General features: G+C 40.5%; 1 protein-coding gene across 3 annotated transcripts in view; it reads left to right on the plus strand.

The window, feature by feature from the left end:
* Positions 1 to 10231, plus strand: part of ugp2b (UDP-glucose pyrophosphorylase 2b) — a 50952-nt gene extending 40721 nt beyond the window's left edge. For all 3 annotated transcript variants that reach the window (XM_048536664.2, XM_048536662.2, XM_048536663.2), the window contains exons 7-10: positions 3159 to 3356; positions 7077 to 7319; positions 8546 to 8650; positions 9688 to 10231. In XM_048536664.2, the coding sequence (XP_048392621.1) occupies positions 3159 to 3356; positions 7077 to 7319; positions 8546 to 8650; positions 9688 to 9795 (654 nt within the window). In that variant the 3' untranslated portion in view covers positions 9796 to 10231. The remainder of the gene's footprint in view (positions 1 to 3158; positions 3357 to 7076; positions 7320 to 8545; positions 8651 to 9687) is intronic.
* Positions 10232 to 18023: the final 7792 nt, after the last annotated feature.

Consider the following 18023-nt stretch of genomic DNA (forward strand, 5'->3'; position numbering starts at 1 on the left):
GTGCTTTCTCTGAGCTAGAAGATGTGGGTTCAGGTCCTATTTTATCCCAGAGGTGTGCTTTAGAATCATAGAATCCCTACAGTGCAGGAAGAGGCTATTTGGCCCATCAAGTCTGCACTGACCTCCGAGTATCTCACCCAGACCCATCTTTTTCCTGTAACCCCACATTTAGCAGGGCCAATCCACCTAGCCTGCACATCTTTGGACTATGGGAGGACACTCACGCAGACATGAGGAGGATGTGCAAACTCCCCCCAGACTGTTGCCCGAGGGTGGAATTGAACCTGGGTCCCTGGTGATAGGCAGCACAGTGGCCCAATGGTTAGCACTGCTGCCTCAATCAGTCTGTTCGGATATGTTTCAAAATAATGGATTTAAATATATAAAGTAAGTTATTGAGCAGGTAGCTAGATCTTATGTTGTGTCTAAGGTTTTTGAGTAGATTTGGAGCACGGGTTGTGGATGTTGTGGTTGGCTGGCTCGCTGAGCTGGTATGTTATTTCGTAGATGTTTCATTACCCTACAGGGTAATGTCATTAGTACTGCAGCAACATGGAACTATGTCAAAAAGGAGAGTACCTCCTCCAAGTGTTCAAGGATAATGGATACCCAAACAACTGGGTCAGAAGATGTCTATCACAGGAACAACAACAGGAAGATACTGCACACCACGACACACTCATCATGCTACCATACATCAGGAACGTGTCGGAACTGACAACAAGACTGCTATGACCACTGGTGCTTTTCCTTATCCATGTGGATGGAAGTGAGTGAGTATTGGTTGTGTCCTTTTGTTGCTAGTTGGTGGGAAAACACAACAGCACTGTGGATTTACACTACTTGCACTGGGTTCAACAAGGCAGCTCACCACCATCTTCTCCAGGACAATTAGGGATGGGCAGTAAATGCTGGCTATGCCAGTGATGCCACATCCCACAAAATAAATACTTATACTCTGGTGTCTGTTGAGGTGTATTACCTCACTTCCAGTTTTCTTTTGCAGTTGAGTATATATAGGGAGTAGCTCAATGTATTTGTTGATGGCCTTCTTAGTGGAGAACCAGGCCTCTAGGAATTCCCATGCTTGTTTCTGGTTGGCCTGTCCTAGGATCCTAGTGTTGTCCCAATCGAACTGGTGCTTTTCCTTATCCATGTGGATGGAAGTGAGTGAGTATTGGTTGTGTCCTTTTGTTGCTAGTTGGTGTTCATGTACTCATGTGGCTAATTTTCTTCCTATCTGTCCAATATAATGTTTCTTGCAGTCTTTGCTAGGAATCTTTTTATAACGTTGGTTCTGTCTGTAGTGGGTAACGGGCCTTTGGTTCAGGTAAGCAGTTGACGTCGGGTTGTTGTGAGTTTGTATGCTACTCTGATGCCCAGTGGTCATAGCAGTCCAAAATTGGTGGTGATTGGACAGTGAAGAAGGTTACTTGATCTGATGGACTTGAGAAGTGGTAGATGGAGTTTAATTTGGATAAATGTGAGGTGTTGCATTAGCTGTATAAATCCTTACCAAAATCCTAGTGCCCTAGGCAGTATTGCTGAACAAAGACCTAGGGATGCAGGTACATAGTTCCTTGAAAGTGAAGTCACAGATAGACAGGGTGGCAAGGAAGACATATGGTACACTAGCCTTCATTGGTCAATGCATTGAGTATGGGAGTTAGGATATCATGTTGTGTCTCTACAGGACATTGGTTATGTCACTTCTAGACTACAGTATTCAGTTCTGGTTTCCTTGCTATTGGAAAGATGTTATTAAACTTGAAATGGTTTTAGAAAAAAAAATTACAAGCATGTTGCCAGGGTTGGGGGGGTTTGAGCTATGGGGAGAGGCTGAATAGGCTGGGGCTATTATTCCTGGAGCACTGGAGGCTGTGGGGTGACCTTATAGAGGTTTATAAAATCATGAGGGATATGGTTAGGGAGATTAGCCAGGTCTTTTCGCAAGTTTAAGTTGAGAGGAAAGATTTAAAAGGGACATAAGGGGCAACTGTTTCATGCAGAGGGTGGCATGTGTATTGAACAAGGAGCCAGAGGATGTGGTGGACATGGGTACAGTTACAACAGTTAAAATGGGTACATGAATAGGCAGTGTTTAAAAGGATATGGACTGAATGCTGGCAAATGGATCTTGTTTAGGATATCTGGTCGGCATAGATCATGACCCTTTAAGAGAAGTCATTTCTCTTCTTTTCTATTTTAAATCTGCCATCCTTAGCCTAAAACTCTTGTTCTATATTGTCCCACAAGGGGAAACATCCACTGTATGTCTACTTTGTCAATCCCCTTTGCTTGTATACCTTAATTAGATGTCCTATCGTTCTTCTAAACTTGAGAGTATCAGCCTAAACTGCTCAATTTGTCCTTGTAAGACAAGTCTTTTTATCTCTGGAGTTAATCTAGTGAAGCTTCACTGAACTGCTTCAAATGTAATTACATCCTTCCTCAAGTAAGGGGACCAAAACTATACACAGCACTCCAAGGCACTGTCTTATCAATGCCTTGTACTATTGCAGCAACACTTCTCTTCTTTTACCCTCCATTCCTTTAGCAATAGATACCAAAATTCCATTTGCCTTATTACCTGCATATAGCTTTCTACAATTTGTGCACAAGTACACCTAGATCCCTCTGCACCAAAGCTTTTGAAGTTTCTCTCCATTGAATAAGTTGTCTTTTTATTCCTGTGACCAAAATGGATAAAGGTTGGCCCAGCCAGTGTGCTCACTACCTGCGGGAATCATTGTTCAATATTTCAAATGGTTAATTATTTCCAAATTAATGTTGCTTACTTGCCATATAACCAGCATTGAATTAATTATTTTGTGGTAAAATGTAATCTTTACCTTGCTTATTTCAAAGCAGTTATGTTGCATTTCTCGATCGGGCTGAAGATGTTGCAGGCAATCTCAACATTGATTTTGATTCATGCTTGCTGTCATATTGTGTTAAGTTTGTCATGGTTATATTTTTATGGAATTAGTGTTTTGTATTCTTCAAGAATAGAAAGAAAAAAAATAATTTGAGTTGTCTGTTGTGCGAAAGTGGCATGATTCTGATCAGGAGATAGTAGGAACTGCCATGCTGGAGAATCTGAGATAACACGGTGTGAAGCTGGATGAACACATTCTGATCAAGCTTTTGCTCTACAGGGAGGAACCCTTATTCAGTATGACGGTAAACTCCGACTGTTGGAAATAGCTCAAGTGCCAAAAGCACATGTTGATGAGTTTAAATCAGTCACCAAGTTCAAGATATTCAACACCAATAACCTGTGGATTTCTTTGGCTGCAATCGAAAGGCTACAAAAGGAAAATGCTATTAACATGGAAATCATTTTAAACCCGAAGGTAATGTTATTTATAAATACACTTGCAGGTATGTGGATCCTTGTTTTGCACCATAACACTGAACTCTACTTATTCCACCAAATAGCTGCATGACTCTTAAGATATCCAGCCGAACTGTTGAAGAAAGCTGGGTGTAGAGGCAGAAACCCGTAACGTTGTTGGAGGATTTAGGTGTGCATTTGCAATGCCAAGGAAGAGAGGCTATGGGCTAAGTGCTGGAAAATGGGATTATAAATAAGTGGTAGTTTCTGATTAGTGCTGATTCATGGGCTGTAGGGCCCTTTCCTATGCTGTAGGTCTCAATGACTTCCACCCTTCCTCCACACTCTCCATCCTTCAGTGCTACCATCTGGATTAATACAACTAAGCATCAGGGTTTCATAGTAATTCTTTCATAACAACGTTCTTTAATAGCTTTTATATAAGTTTCCCTCATTTTCTACTTTGGAATATTTTAAAATTTGTAGAATTTCAAGTCATTTTGTAACGTTACAGTAACACATTTCATGACTTTTTTTAAAAAGGTCACTTTTACTAAATGCTGATTTTGTGTCAGACTGATTTTACATATACATCTTATTTTGGTTTGGTGCTAGTGAACTAATTTCCATCATGACCGGTCGTGCATTGAAACACACCAGGACATTAGCATTTACCACCTGTCTGAACAGTACTGAGGAGGTGCTGTATTTCTCATGAGATGCCAGAATAAGGTGAATGCAAGAGACTTGAGGGCAGAGGAATTTTCCCAGTTGATTTGACTTATTGTAGTGACAAGCACCTAAGAACAGTGAAAAACTTTTTGTTTTGCAAGCAGTACAGGCAGATCATAGGGTGATTGTCCTGACCATCACGTCCTGCAAATTTATGAAAAAAACACCAAATACCAACTAATTAGTCATTTATCTCTCTATTTCTTGTATCCTGCTGTATCACAATGAGTATTCTCAAAGTAATTCATTGATTTGAAGCCCTTCAGGATGTTTTGGTGATCATATCATGTTGTTGGTTTTCTATACCAATACGTTGAGAAACCAACCAGAGAACATTACATCCTAGATTGAGGATTCCATAATGAGAATGGAATAATTAGCGGTCTAGTTTGGGCAATCTCTTTCAGAAGAGTAACGATAACATGATGATAGAATTCTTCATTTAAGATTGAGAGTGTTGGAGTTGATTCTAAGACGAGGATCTAGAATCTAATTGAAGGAAGCTACAGGGGTATGAGGTAGAGCTTGCTATGATGAATTGGTAACGTTACTTAAAGGGATGATGGTGAATAGGCAATGGCAAGCATTTAAAGTGTACACAGAGGAGCCAAAACAATTATTCATTCCTATCTGAGAAATAAACAAAACAGGAAAGGTGGCATAACCAGGTCTGACAAGGGAAGTTATGGATAGCGTTTCATCCAATGGAAAGACATAAATTAACCAGATGATTGGGAGCAGTTTAAATTTCAGCAAAGAAGGACAAAGTGATTGATTTGAAGAAGGGGAAAATAGAGTAGGAGAGTAAGCTTGTGGGAATGTACAAACATTGTAAAAGCTTCTGTAGGTACATTAAGAGAAAAAGGTTAATCAGGACAAATATAGGTCCCTTACAGTCAGGAACAGGGGAAGGTATACTTGGGACAGTGTTGGCAGATCAATTAAATGATTGATTTTGGTTCTGCCCTCGTACAGGAGCACACCAATAATGTCTCAAGAAAGTTGGAGAACGCAGGGTTTACTGAGACGGAGGAACTGAAGAAAATCAGAATTAGTGTGGAAATGGGAATTTGATGGGATTAAAAGACAATAATCTACAACCCAGAGTGAAATAGTGGATGTATTGGTGGTCTGCTCATACAGACTCTGGAGCAATTCCAATGGATTAGAGAGTAGCAAATGTAACCCCTGTATGTTTTTTTTTAAGAAAAAGGGGTAGAAAGAAAATGGGAATTACAGACCCGTTAGCCAGGCAGTAGTACTTGAGAAAATGCTTGAGTCTCTTTGTAAAAGATTTAGATGCGGAGCACTTGGGAAAACAGTGGCAAATGCGGCAGGCAGTGAAGAAAGTAAATGGTGTGTTGGCCTTCAAAGCGAGAGATTCAAGTATAGGAATAGGGATATCTTGCTACAATTGTACGGGGCCTTGGTGAGACCGTACCTAGCATATTGTTTGCAGTTTGGTCTCCTTTGCTGAGGATGGATGTTCTTTCTATGGACGGAGTACAACAGAAGTTTACTAGACTAATTCCTGGGATGCAGGACTGATGTATAAAGGGAATCTCAATCACTTAGGACTATATTTACCTGAGTTTAGAAGAACAGGGTGATCTCATTGAAATTATAAAAAGATTAGATGACGAGCAGAAAAGATGTTCCTGATGACTGGGGAATCCAGGACCAGGAGTCCAGCCTAAGGATAGGCCATTTAGGATTGAGATGAAGAGAAGTTTCATCCAGAGTATATTGAGCAAAAAGAGATTGAGAGCAAAACATTGAATGTTTACGTTCTTGAAAACATTCTTCTTAGGGCATCCAGGATCAGCGGGTATGGGGACAAAATGGAGACAGGGCACTGAGTTGGATGATCAGCTATGATCACAGTGAATGCTAGAGTCGAATGCCCCACTTCTCCTATTTTCTACATTTCAATTATGCAGCTTCTTTCAATATTAACTTCTGCTTCTAAAGATCATAACAATATTAGTGCTTGGTGACATATACAAGTCAGATTTATAAATGATTGGCATGTGAATAAAGGAGGTATAGTTAGTAAGTTTGCAGATGACACCAAAATTTGGAGGTGTAGTGGGCAGTGAAGAAGGTTACCTCCAGAGTACAATGGGAGCTTGATCAGATGGGACAAAAGGCAGCAGATTGGCAGATGTCGTTTAAGTAAATGTGAGGTGCTACATTTTGGTAAGGCAAATCAGGGCAGGATTTACACAACTTAATGGTAAGATCCTGGGGCGTACTGCGAACGAAGGACCTTGGAGTGCAAGTTCATCGTTCTCAAAAGTGGAGTTGCAGGTAGACAGGGCGGTGAAAATGCTAGCCTTTATTGTTGGTGCATTGAGTTTGGAGGTCATGTTGCAGCTGTACAGAACACTGGTTAGGCCACTGTTGGAATACTGCGTTCAATTCTGGTCTCCTTACTATTGGAAAGATTTTGTTAAACTTGAAGAGGGTCACAAAAGAGTTACAAGAATGTTGCCACGGTTGGAGGGTTTGAATAGAAAGAGGGTGAACAGGCTGGGGCTATTTTATCTGGAGCGTTCGAAACTGAGGGGTGACCTTTTATGGAGGTTCTATAAAATCATGAGGGGTATAGTTAGGGTCAAGGTCTTTTTCCCATGGTGGGGGGGGGGGTTTAAACCTAGAGGTCATAGGTTTAAGGTGAGAGGAAAGATTTGAAAGGGACATAAGGGGCAGATTTTTCACACAGAGGCTGGTGCGTATATGGAATGAGCTGCTAGAGTAAGTGGTGGTGGCTGGTACAATTACAACATTGTAAAAGGCATCTGGATAAGGAGTGGTTTAAGAGGGACTTGGACAAAATGCTGGATTTTAGCTAGATTTATGTAGGATATCTGTTCAGCATGGACCAGTTGGATCAAAGGTTCTGTTTCCATGCTGTACAGGTCTGACTAAGTTTTGTTTAATACTGTGGGGAATTATTCTAATTCCAGGTTGTTGTAGTTAAATATAAATTGTTCTTTTTCAACAGACGTTGGATGATGGCCGAAATGTGATTCAGCTGGAGACAGCTGTTGGTGCAGCCATTAAGTGCTTTGAGAATGCTCTAGGTATTAATGTGCCACGCAGCCGCTTCCTGCCTGTGAAGACCACCTCTGACCTGATGCTGGTGATGTCCAACCTATACAGCCTTAATGCAGGATCCCTGACAATGAGTGAAAAAAGAGAATTCCGAACAGTGCCGTTGGTTAAGTTGGGCAGCTCCTTTACTAAGGTAATGTGTTCTGTAGATACCAGTTAAATACAATGAACCATCTGTTGTCTTTGTACCACTTTAAATCCAGTATCATGTTCAGCTTTTACATGATTAGGATCAGAAGCCCTGCTGATCTAATTTGCTTTAAGTGCCTACTCTTACTTGATTAATATTTTCCAATTTAGTAAACAAGTGCTTAGAAATTATTTCGAAAACCATAGTTTTAATTAGCATAAATACTGGTCATTTCCTATATCAAGATCCAACTTTCAAAGTTTAACGAACTCACTTGAATCCTGACCCAGGTTCAATTTATTGTTCTTGGTACCAAGATTTGTTTGGTTCAGATTAGATTAGATTCCCTACAGGGTGGAACCAGTGGCATCGTAAACCAGCTGCTGTCAGCTGTATAGAATGGAAGGTCCCGTCCAATCCTAATTTAGAACTCTGGAAACACTCAGCAGGTCAAGTAGCCTGTGAAGAAAGAAACAGAATTAACGTTTCAGGTCTTTGACTTTTTTTAATTGGATTTCTGCATAAGCACCCTTTTTGATTGGAGGATAACTAGATAATGACAAATAGAAAATCTTTTTATTCAAGTGAATCCCTTCTGCACATTCCTAATCACACGGACTTTGGAATGAATTGGGAATGTCCTTTGTACATTCTGGGCTGAGACAGGCTGAACCAGTAATAAACCAAGATTAAACTTCGGGTTTTTCTTATTGGTTGACAGTTTCACAGAGCTCACTGCAATTAACCACCGGAGGAGATGGTAATTTGGCTGGGGAGTAGGAAGATTTCCTCCGAATACGCTGAGCTTTTTAAGCAATTTCTGTTCTTGTTTCTGATTTACGGCATCCATAGTTATTTCAGTTTTTATTTTTCCAATTATATGATGACTGACCGTGATGCAATACCTCTGATGTTTAACTGTCACCTTGTAAATTGACTGTGGACACTGAGTATTTCACCTATATAGTTAGCATTTATTTTATTGAGGAAATCTGAACATAGAACTGCTCTTAGCAGAGCTTTGTTCTACAGTTTCTCGAAGAGGCTGATCTAATCTGGTGCGGGGATGGGTAAGAGGTTCACTGCTACTCTAGCTTGCTGTAGTAATACTGTATTGTTGACCTAGTGCTAATTTAATGGAGAGGGTTTATAACCCTGCTGTGTGTTCACTGCTAAATACAACAGACCATATATGAAAGCAACTCAAAGACTTGATTATTTTTGACCAGGTACAAGATTACCTGAAGAGACTGGAGAGTATACCAGATATACTGGAACTGGATCACCTTACTGTTTCAGGGGATGTCACTTTTGGGAAGCAAGTTATATTGAAGGTCAGTAAAGGAATTAAATGTGTTGAAACTTTGTATTTAATTGTGTTAAATTCTTCTAAGTCACTACTACAGAATTTTGTAACAATCTAGGCAGGCAAGCTGTTGATTCACTTTTCCTTCCATTAGAAGACAAAGTAATTGAGTAGCTTCTGGTTTTTAGAAAAACATGACCCTAGACCCTAGGCCCGAAACGTCAGCTTTTGTGCTCCTGAGATGCTGCTGGGCCTGCTGTGTTCATCCAGCTCCACACTTTATTATCTTATGTCAGTGTGGGTGATTGCGATTTAAATATCATTGGCACCAGACACAGTGGATATCCCTTAAACCCATGTACCTGCAACACAGACTTTAGTATCTTATATCTGTAAGTAAAACTGGATAATTGGTGATGGACAATAAATGCTGGTCAGCAAGTGAAGCCTACATCTGAATGAATAGAAACATACATTTGTTGGGTGATTAAATTCAGGCAGACTACTAACGTGAGTATAATGTGGCTCAAAAACAGCATTATCTATAGACGAGATGCAAAAACAGTAATGTTAGGGCTGGAGAAATGGGGTTGTCTTATACAGTAAGTTTATTTGTAGGTGAACAATTATTTTGGACATCATGCTGGATGAGAGTATTACTGGTCAGGATCCCAAAGGAGACTTCTATGCTCTGTGAATAGTGCAGTGGGGCTTTTTCTATCCATCTGAGGGACGATGGGATCTTAAATTATTTCATGGAAGATCAAAATTATCTATTGTAGAGAAAGAAAATAATGGTAACTTAATGTCACAGCTTGGGATTGAGAAATTTTGGGGTATCGCTGATATAAATAGACATGGTACCACATTGGGAATGGGAAGTAAATGTACCTGTGAAGTGCGCTGTTCAGGTAAAACCAGAATCCTAATATGGTACAGTGAGATAGATGTAACAATATTTCCAGAATATTATTGGCATTTTTAAAATTGATTAATACTAAGATACTTTGAATAACTTGATTTTTAGCTTGTGCATCTTTAATGACATCTATTTTCTGTATTTAGGGAACAGTTATAATCATTGCAAATCATGGTGATAGGATTGACATACCTCCTGGAGCTGTATTGGAAAATAAAATTGTTTCTGGTAATCTACGAATTCTGGACCACTAGAAGGGATGTTTATGATGCTAGCCTATTGAAAGTGCTTCATTTTATCATATGTATGAATCACATGGGTGACTCATCATCATTTTATGTGCATTAAATTGCTTAGAGTACATGCTAGCTTTAGGTGTGAAATGACTTAACTCTTCCAGGTAGATGTTTTCAAATGTTTACTGTGTTAAAATATATTTTGCCATCTTTTGTGAAAATTTTAAAATCATGGCCTGCAGAGAACTCTGTACACTTGTATTTAAAACAGCCCGATGTTGAAATGCGACTGAATTTTGTTTTTTCCACAAAATTATAAATTCAGTCTGGTTCTTAAAAATAATTCAGCCTTGTATAAAATTGTTCCTGCATTGAAGTGGTTGGAAGTTTATGTTCAAAGCTGGTACATACTTTATACCCTGTCTTTGAACGATAATAAAGTGCAATGTGAAAACTGGTGTTTTTTTTAAAATGCTCTGCTGAAGGTTTGCTAATTGTTGGCAATAACCCCTAAGGGACTGGCCTTTAATGACCTCAACGTTAACTCTGGATCCTAAAGCCATCAGATCAATTGTAGTCATAGAAACCAGCTCCTGCCCTCCCTCAGCAAATGAACGAGTATACCTTCATGTTTAACACCACTTGGAAGGAGTACTGAGGGTAGACTTCAATATTCATCATAAACAGGCTCCATATTGCTGGGAGGAGTCAGAGGCAACCTACCTCACCTCACTGTCCCCAACCTAGTCTCTGAATGCTCTAACTGAATTGAATACATGAGCTGAAAAAAAATAGGAAAATTAGACCTTAATGCTTACTGTGCTGTTGAGTAAGATGCTGGCTGATCTGTCATTCTTATCATCCTGCTGTGCCGCTGTAATGCTTGTTGGTGTCACTCACTGATGTAACACAGAACGGAGAAGAATGACATGTTCAGCAAATGCAGGTGTATGTGTAAGACATAAATAACAAGTAGCTGATTTCTATTCATCGCCAGTGCTGAGTTAGAGGAACTTTCCAGCACTTAACTAGTGCTTTGTGTAATACTCTGCTGTCCAACTTCTACATTTCCAGCAGTCTGAATAATTTAAGGCTAAAATTGCTAACCTTTGCCAGGAATGTGTTGCTTCAGGGAAAAACATTACAGGAACATCTTTGGAAATAGTAAGGGGGAGGAAAAAAACCTGAAAGGCTGACAGCCATCTTTTGAGCTGAAGTCTTTTGTCATTTATAGTATATAGATACGATTCAAAATGGAAAGTAAACCCCATTACTCTGGAGAAATGCACCACCTGCTGAATTCTATTGTTGATCAATAATTCTCCTTCCCAGATTTTGAACCCACCCAAGTGACCTGTCCCTCCTTTCAACTGAGCATTTGCTTCCCTTTGCCTCTGTTCCTTTTTAAGGCGATAAATACCTCTTCTCCTTGCTTTTCTTTTTCTCACGTATGCTTTCCTGTGCCTTTCCTTATCTCTCTCCTGTTCCTTTTCCAGCAAATGGTTGAAGTGAAAAAGGACCTACATTAAAATACTACAACTCCTGTGTCAGGAGCTGCTACAGAGCACAGTTGTAAGATTTCTTTTCCTTCACTAATTGCCCATGAGGATGAATTTTAAAACTCAGCAATAGATATTTCTGGGTAGGGGGATTAAGAGTTAAAAAAACTGAGGTGATTAGTTTTAGCTTTTTCAGTCTAGCTATGACTTAGTCAAATGTTGGAGCAGGGTTGAATGCGCCTGCAGACTCCAATCATTTGAGTGGCAGAACCAACAAAAGTAACAGGGCTCTAAGGCTGTGTATGTGCCAGTGAGGACCAGACTTGAGCTCCAGAGAAAATATCTGAAGTTCAATGAGACAGAGAGAAGGGACTTACCTGATCTTGGTGTGGTGGTCAGGATGTTTTGTTATAATGCAGAGTAATAACAGAGTGGGTACGAGTGCTATACCAGCTGATGCTATCTTGGAGGGCTCTCTGTAATGTCTCCCCTCATCTGAGGCATGGTGACCCTCTGGTTTAATGACCACCAATTGTTTCTGTTTGATGAGGGAGCAGCCCTCTCATCCATTCAGACTATGACAACCTACCTTTACTTTGACCTTACCTGACCTTGGATTGCACCAGCACATTCAAGCACCCTCCATGAAATGTAACATTTGTTACATTTCCTTGACAATATTTTCTGGATGCTTCTCTTGGACACTTACCAGTCTAATTGTACCCCACTTTCATTTGCTCCCACACTAGAACAAAGTTGGAATTAATAGGGAGAACTAAATGCACTGCAGAAATTCACCAAAGATCTTCCAAACCCATGATCTCTTCTATCCAGAAGGACAAAGGAAACACCACCCCATGCAAGCTTCCCTCCAAGTCACTTATCATCTTGACTTGGAAATGTACCATTATTCCTTTGCCATCGCTGGGTGTGAATTTTGGAATTCCCTCCTTAAGGGTATTTAAGGTCTACATGCAGCAGACAGACTGCAGCAGTTAAGGAGACAGCTCACCCCCACTTTCTCAATGACAACTTGGGACAGATAATAAATCTGCCTCAACCAGTGATGCCCACAGTCCAAGAATGAATAAAAATCTAACCATGTACATACATGGGAGCCAGTCTGTGATATCACACAAGTGGTGGAGATGAGAATTATGGCCTGTGTTCTCCTTGGGCCTTTTTTGTGATATTGCAATGACAGTGGCTTGCAAATTGGATTAAGCCCTACATCCCCACGAGTTCAGGGAGCATTGCAGGGGTGATAGGAAAGTGAAGGTCAGCATCATGCATCCTAATAAGAAAGGCCTAAACTGTAGGATGCAAAGGAATAAATCAAGCTTGCTGGAAAAGCAATTATTTTACAAACCCTGAAATGAATATGCAGGAGTTGACATGTAGTTGAGCCAGATATATTAAGGAATACAGGGCAAAGGCACTCAGACAATAGATCATGCATGATGTGAGTGAATGGTATTTATAGGTTCCAGGGATTAAGGCTTTCTCCTGTTCCAAATCTGAATTTGGAAGGAAGTAACAGACCTTTAAATGCAGATGAAATGGCTTGCAGCACAGTTCAAACAGTGTATGTTACACAGGCAGAGACACCACTTGCACCCCTTATTTAACTGCAATTTCATAAAACAGTACTGGAATTCTTTGCGGACTGTGGCGTCTATGAAACTTGCTATTACTAATAATTACAACCTCATTGATTTCAGGACGGCTACAAGGAGCTCAGTTTTCTTTACACACAGTTGGGCACAGAAGCTTTACATTAGGAAGAGGCATTATTAGCAAATAAAAATCAAACACCCTTCTTGTGTGCAATAATTTAAACAAAGACTGGCTCTATAAAGAGCCGTGAGTTATGCAGGGGAAAAGAGGTACATGAATTGTTGACTCTGCTGTGTGCAACTGCTGCAGCTTGCATTTTAGAAATTGTGGCTTGTGGGCAGCATTGTCTGGGCCAGCATTTATTGCCCATCATTAACTGTGTTCAAGTTCTTGAACCGCCGTAGTCCTGGAGTGTAGGGACACTCAGTATGCTGTGAACTAGGGAGTTGAAGGATTTTGACTCAGGATTTCTAAGTCAGGACAGCGTGAGGCTTGGAGGGGACTTGCAGGTGGTAGTGCTCCATGTCATTTTGATGTAGTGGTTGAGTTGTTGTAAGGTGGTGTTAGAGCCTCAGTGAAAACCAGACCAGGTAAGGACTGCAGGTTCCTTTCCGTTAATCAAACCAAATTAGTTGTTATGATAATTTCATGGTTCCCACCATGAGATCAGCTTTTAGGTTCCATTAGTCAAATCTTGAATCTCGTTCCACCAGCTGCTATCTGAATCCATGCCCTAAGATAATGGGTCTGTACTTAGTTTACTTCCAGTTTAAAACAGTAAAGTTTCATCAACAATATTCCCACAGTTCGGTCTCAGTTGCCAGTCGAGTGACACTACCACAACACTGTCTCCCCTAATTCAACATTTAATGTTTGGACACCAAAAGGATGCCAATTATTATTAAAACTGTTAGTTTTCAACATTATATTACATAGACACAGAGTACAAAAACAGGCAGTGGAAAACAAAGACAGAAGTCTAAATTATAAATAAAATGCTTTAAGTACTGGGCAGATCTGGGAGCATCTCTGGGGAGAGAAAAATGGAGTTGACGACAAAGCCCTTTAATCAAGTCTTGGAGAGCACTAAATTTCTGAGATCACTAGTAAGTGTATCACATACAGTTCTAGACATTCCATCATAGCAGAGGTTTTCAAACTTTCTTTAGAGAATCCCCTCCAGACATTCAAATTCCTTCAATTATTCACTTCTCCCTATTTCTAAGCAACAGTTTGTTACAATAATACCGAAGAAATCCAATCCAAAGTTACCCTCAGAAATTAGGTTGGGGTTGAATAGTTCCATGTGTTGGTGATCACAGAAATAGGAGAACCGAGTCACTAAACATGTACTGAAAAGTTGGTGTAGGAGGGTGGGTGTCAGATTTCTGGGGCATTGGGACTGGTTTTGGGGAAAGATGGAAACTGTACATTCCAGAAGGTTTGCATCTGAACAGCAGTGGGATGGGAAACTGGAGGCAGGTTCTGAGTAGGGATCGGGAGACAGAAGTTTAATGATCGACTCTGAAAGACAGAAGCAGCAGAGGTCAATAAAATGTACACCACAGAAAAAGGAAGTTTTAAAAGGTACGTAAATACAAGGAAAATACAGAATAAAGCAAACAATACCCATAGCAGCAGAATATCATTGTTATAATGTAAACTTGGTTTAAAGAGAGGCAAGGATGACAACTCAACACCCCCTGGATATAGCACTTTCAGCCAGGTTATTTAAAGGGAATAAGATTTGAGAGGGGGAACGATTCCAGGTTTTGCCTGTGGAAACGAAGCTGGGCAGGTGGCCCAAATTGCAGTTAGATTTAGCATTATTTTCAAAGTGTCAAAGATAGAAGTAAATGTTCTAAATATGGGATTAAGGCCAACTTCACAAAGCTGAGAGAGCATCTAGACTGGTTAGTTATTTGTAACAATATCAGTGGGAGGCATTCAAGAGCGCACTATAAACAAAGAAAAGGGGTGGTATAGCCAAATTCAAAAATCCCAATTATCTGGCAGCATGGACAAAGCAGGGAAATGGAGCTTATAACAATCTTAAAAACAAAACAACTATGGAAGCTTAAAGGAGTATAGAAAGCACAAGGATGAAGTAATAAAAGGAAATTAAGAAAGCAAAGAAAGGATATCTTAAAAATTGGTTGGTAAAATGAAGGAAAATGCACAGATGCTTTATTAGAGCAACAGGATGACTAAGGAAAGGGTTGGGCCTAGCTGAGACGTTTACAGTAACTTGTCCACAGATGCAGAAAGTATGAGCAGGGTTCTAAGAGAGTATTGTGTTTCTGGAGAGGAATGATGCAGACATTCTAATTAAAAACGAAGAGTATGAAATATTAGATACAGTGGGCACAATCAGAGGAAAGTACTGGAGGGGACTGACCTACTTGAAGCTGGATCAATGTCCAGGGCAGGATAGATTGTATCCTAAGATGCTGAAAGAAGGTAGGAAGGAAATAATGGATACTCTGAAGCCCCTTTTCCAATCCTCACTAGATACAGGTATGGTCGCAGAGAATTATAGGTCTGCATTGTATCAATATTCAAAAGGGTGCAAAGAATAGGCTAAAAAATTATGAATCAGTCAATCTGACCTTGGTGATGACAAAATCACTGGAATCAATATTTAGAGACAGGATTGACTGGATTAATCAGCTAGTCAGTCTGATGTTTGTTCAGGGTAAGTTGTATCTTATTAACTGAATTTTTTGAAGTAGTAACCAGGAGAATTGAGTGAGGGTAGGACAATGGATGTTGTTTACAGGACATTTGACAAGTCCCCACATGAAAGACCAGTTATAAAAATTAAAGCCTGTGGGATGCAGGATGTAATAAATTCAAAATTGGTTCCGTGACAGAAAACAAAGAGGAATGATTGATAGATGTTTCTGTGAACAAAGAAACAGTTTCCAATGGTGTTCCACCAGACCGAGTGTGATCTCAATGGTTTTGCTGAATGGACAGAAAAGTGACGACTGGAATTCAATCTGGAAAAATGTGAAATTATGAAGGGTGGGCAAACAAAGCCAAGGAATACACAATCTTTGGGAAGATATTGAGAGGGGCAGAGGAAGCGAGACACATTGGAATGCAAGTCCATAGGTCCCTGGAGACAGGTAGATAAACTAGTAAGAGGGATGTTCCCTTCCCCGTTTCTGAAGGGTCCCAACCTGAAACATCAACTTTCCTGCTCCTCTGATACAGCCTGGCCTGCTGTGTCCCTCCAGCTCCACACTGTGTTATGCCTGCTCACATGCCCACTTGTCTGTCCTCAGCATGCTGCTATACTCCAGAAAATCACAGTGTACGACTAGAGAGGCAACATCTCATCTTCAAACTACACACTATACTGTCTTCTGGGCTCAATATTGAGTTCAACATCTTCAAACTGTGAACACATTCCTTCCCCTTCCTTCAGCTTTGCTCATTACATTCTCTGTCACTATGTCCTCTCACCCCTACCCCCCACCCCAATGGGACTGCCTGTTCTTTCCAGTCTGCAGTTAGACACACCCTTGTTTTGCCATTCTCACATTCTGATCACTTAACCTGAACTGTTAGCATCTTTTATCCCCCAGCACTCCAACATACCCCCACCCCAACTATTGCATAAATGCTGTCCCCTCCACACTTCACACCAGCTCTGAAGAAGTTTCATCTAGACTCCAAATGTTAGCTTGCTCTCTCTCCATGGATGCTGCCTTACCTGCTGTGATTTCCAGCATTTTTTGTTTTCCATAGATTCCAGCATCTGCAGTAATTTGCTCCTAGTTAGAGGGATGCTTTCCATCACTGGGTGAGGTATTGAAGTACAACAGCAGAATGTAACGATATCACTATAACCCACTGGTTAGGCCACAACTAGAGTTGTGTACAGTTCTAGTAGCCAGATTTCAGCGAGGGCATAATAGCTCTAGAGAGTAGAAAGGAGATTAACAAGAATGTTACCAGGCTGGTGGAAAGATTGGATAGGTTTGTGTTATTTTCCTTAGAAGAAGCTAACTTAATGGAAGTGTACAATATAGAGAAAGGCCCAGAAAGGCTGGGCAGGGAAGACCTGTTTCTTCCAGTGGAGGAAATACATGTCCAGAGATCCCTGGAGATTTAAGACTATCCATACAAGGATTAGAGGAGACATGAGGAAAAACTTTTCACCCAGAGGGTGGTAAGTATCTGCAATTCACAGCCCAGTTTGCTGGTTTAGGTGAAAACTCCCAGCTCATTTAAAAGGAAACCATATTTGCTGCTGAAATGCTGGAACCATCAAGGATATGAATGAGATACTGGAAAGTGGGGTTGAAACGGTTGACTGAATTATTCAGCGAGTGCAGACCACAATGCGTTACACCCTGCTGGGGAGGCGATGGCCTAGTGGTATTATCACTGGACTGCTAATCCAGAGACCCAGGTAATGTTCTGGGGACCCAAGTTTGAATCCCACCATGGCAGGTGGTGGACTTTGGATTCTTTAAAAATCTGGAATTAAGAATCTAATGATGACCATGAATCCATTGCCAATTGTCAGGAAATATACATCTGGTTCACTAATGTCCTTTAGGGAAGGGAACTGCCATTCTTACCTGGTCTGGCCTATATGTGACTCCAGACCCACAGCAATGTGGTTGACTCATAATTGCCCTCGTCTGGGCAATTAGGGATGGGCAATAAATGCAGCCTAGGCCAGCAAAGCCTTTGGAGTCTTTCATGTGAATGAATAAAGAAAAAAAAAATTGGCTGAATGGTTTCTTTTTCTAAGCTGTAACTTCTCCATGATTCTAAAGTTAAACTGAGCAAAGTTCATTCGAGAATTTGATTGTCACCTGTAAAATATTAAGGGTAACTGCAGAGGGGATGCTGCAGATTTTTCAGTAACAAGATACAGTTATGAATACAGCACAGACTATCACAGAAGTCAAACTCCCAACCATAGACTCATTTTACACTTCTTATTGCCACAGAAAGGCTGTCATCAGCAAAGACCCCTCCCACCCCTGTAATACTCTCTTCCATCAGCCAGAAGACACAGTAACTTAAACACACATACCGAGAGGTTCAAAAACAGTTTCTTTTCTGCCGTTATTAAACTGATGAATGGACCCCTCTAATTTCAAATCT

This window comes from Stegostoma tigrinum, chromosome 9, assembly GCF_030684315.1.
Source record: "Stegostoma tigrinum isolate sSteTig4 chromosome 9, sSteTig4.hap1, whole genome shotgun sequence".
Classification (NCBI taxonomy): domain Eukaryota; kingdom Metazoa; phylum Chordata; class Chondrichthyes; order Orectolobiformes; family Stegostomatidae; genus Stegostoma; species Stegostoma tigrinum.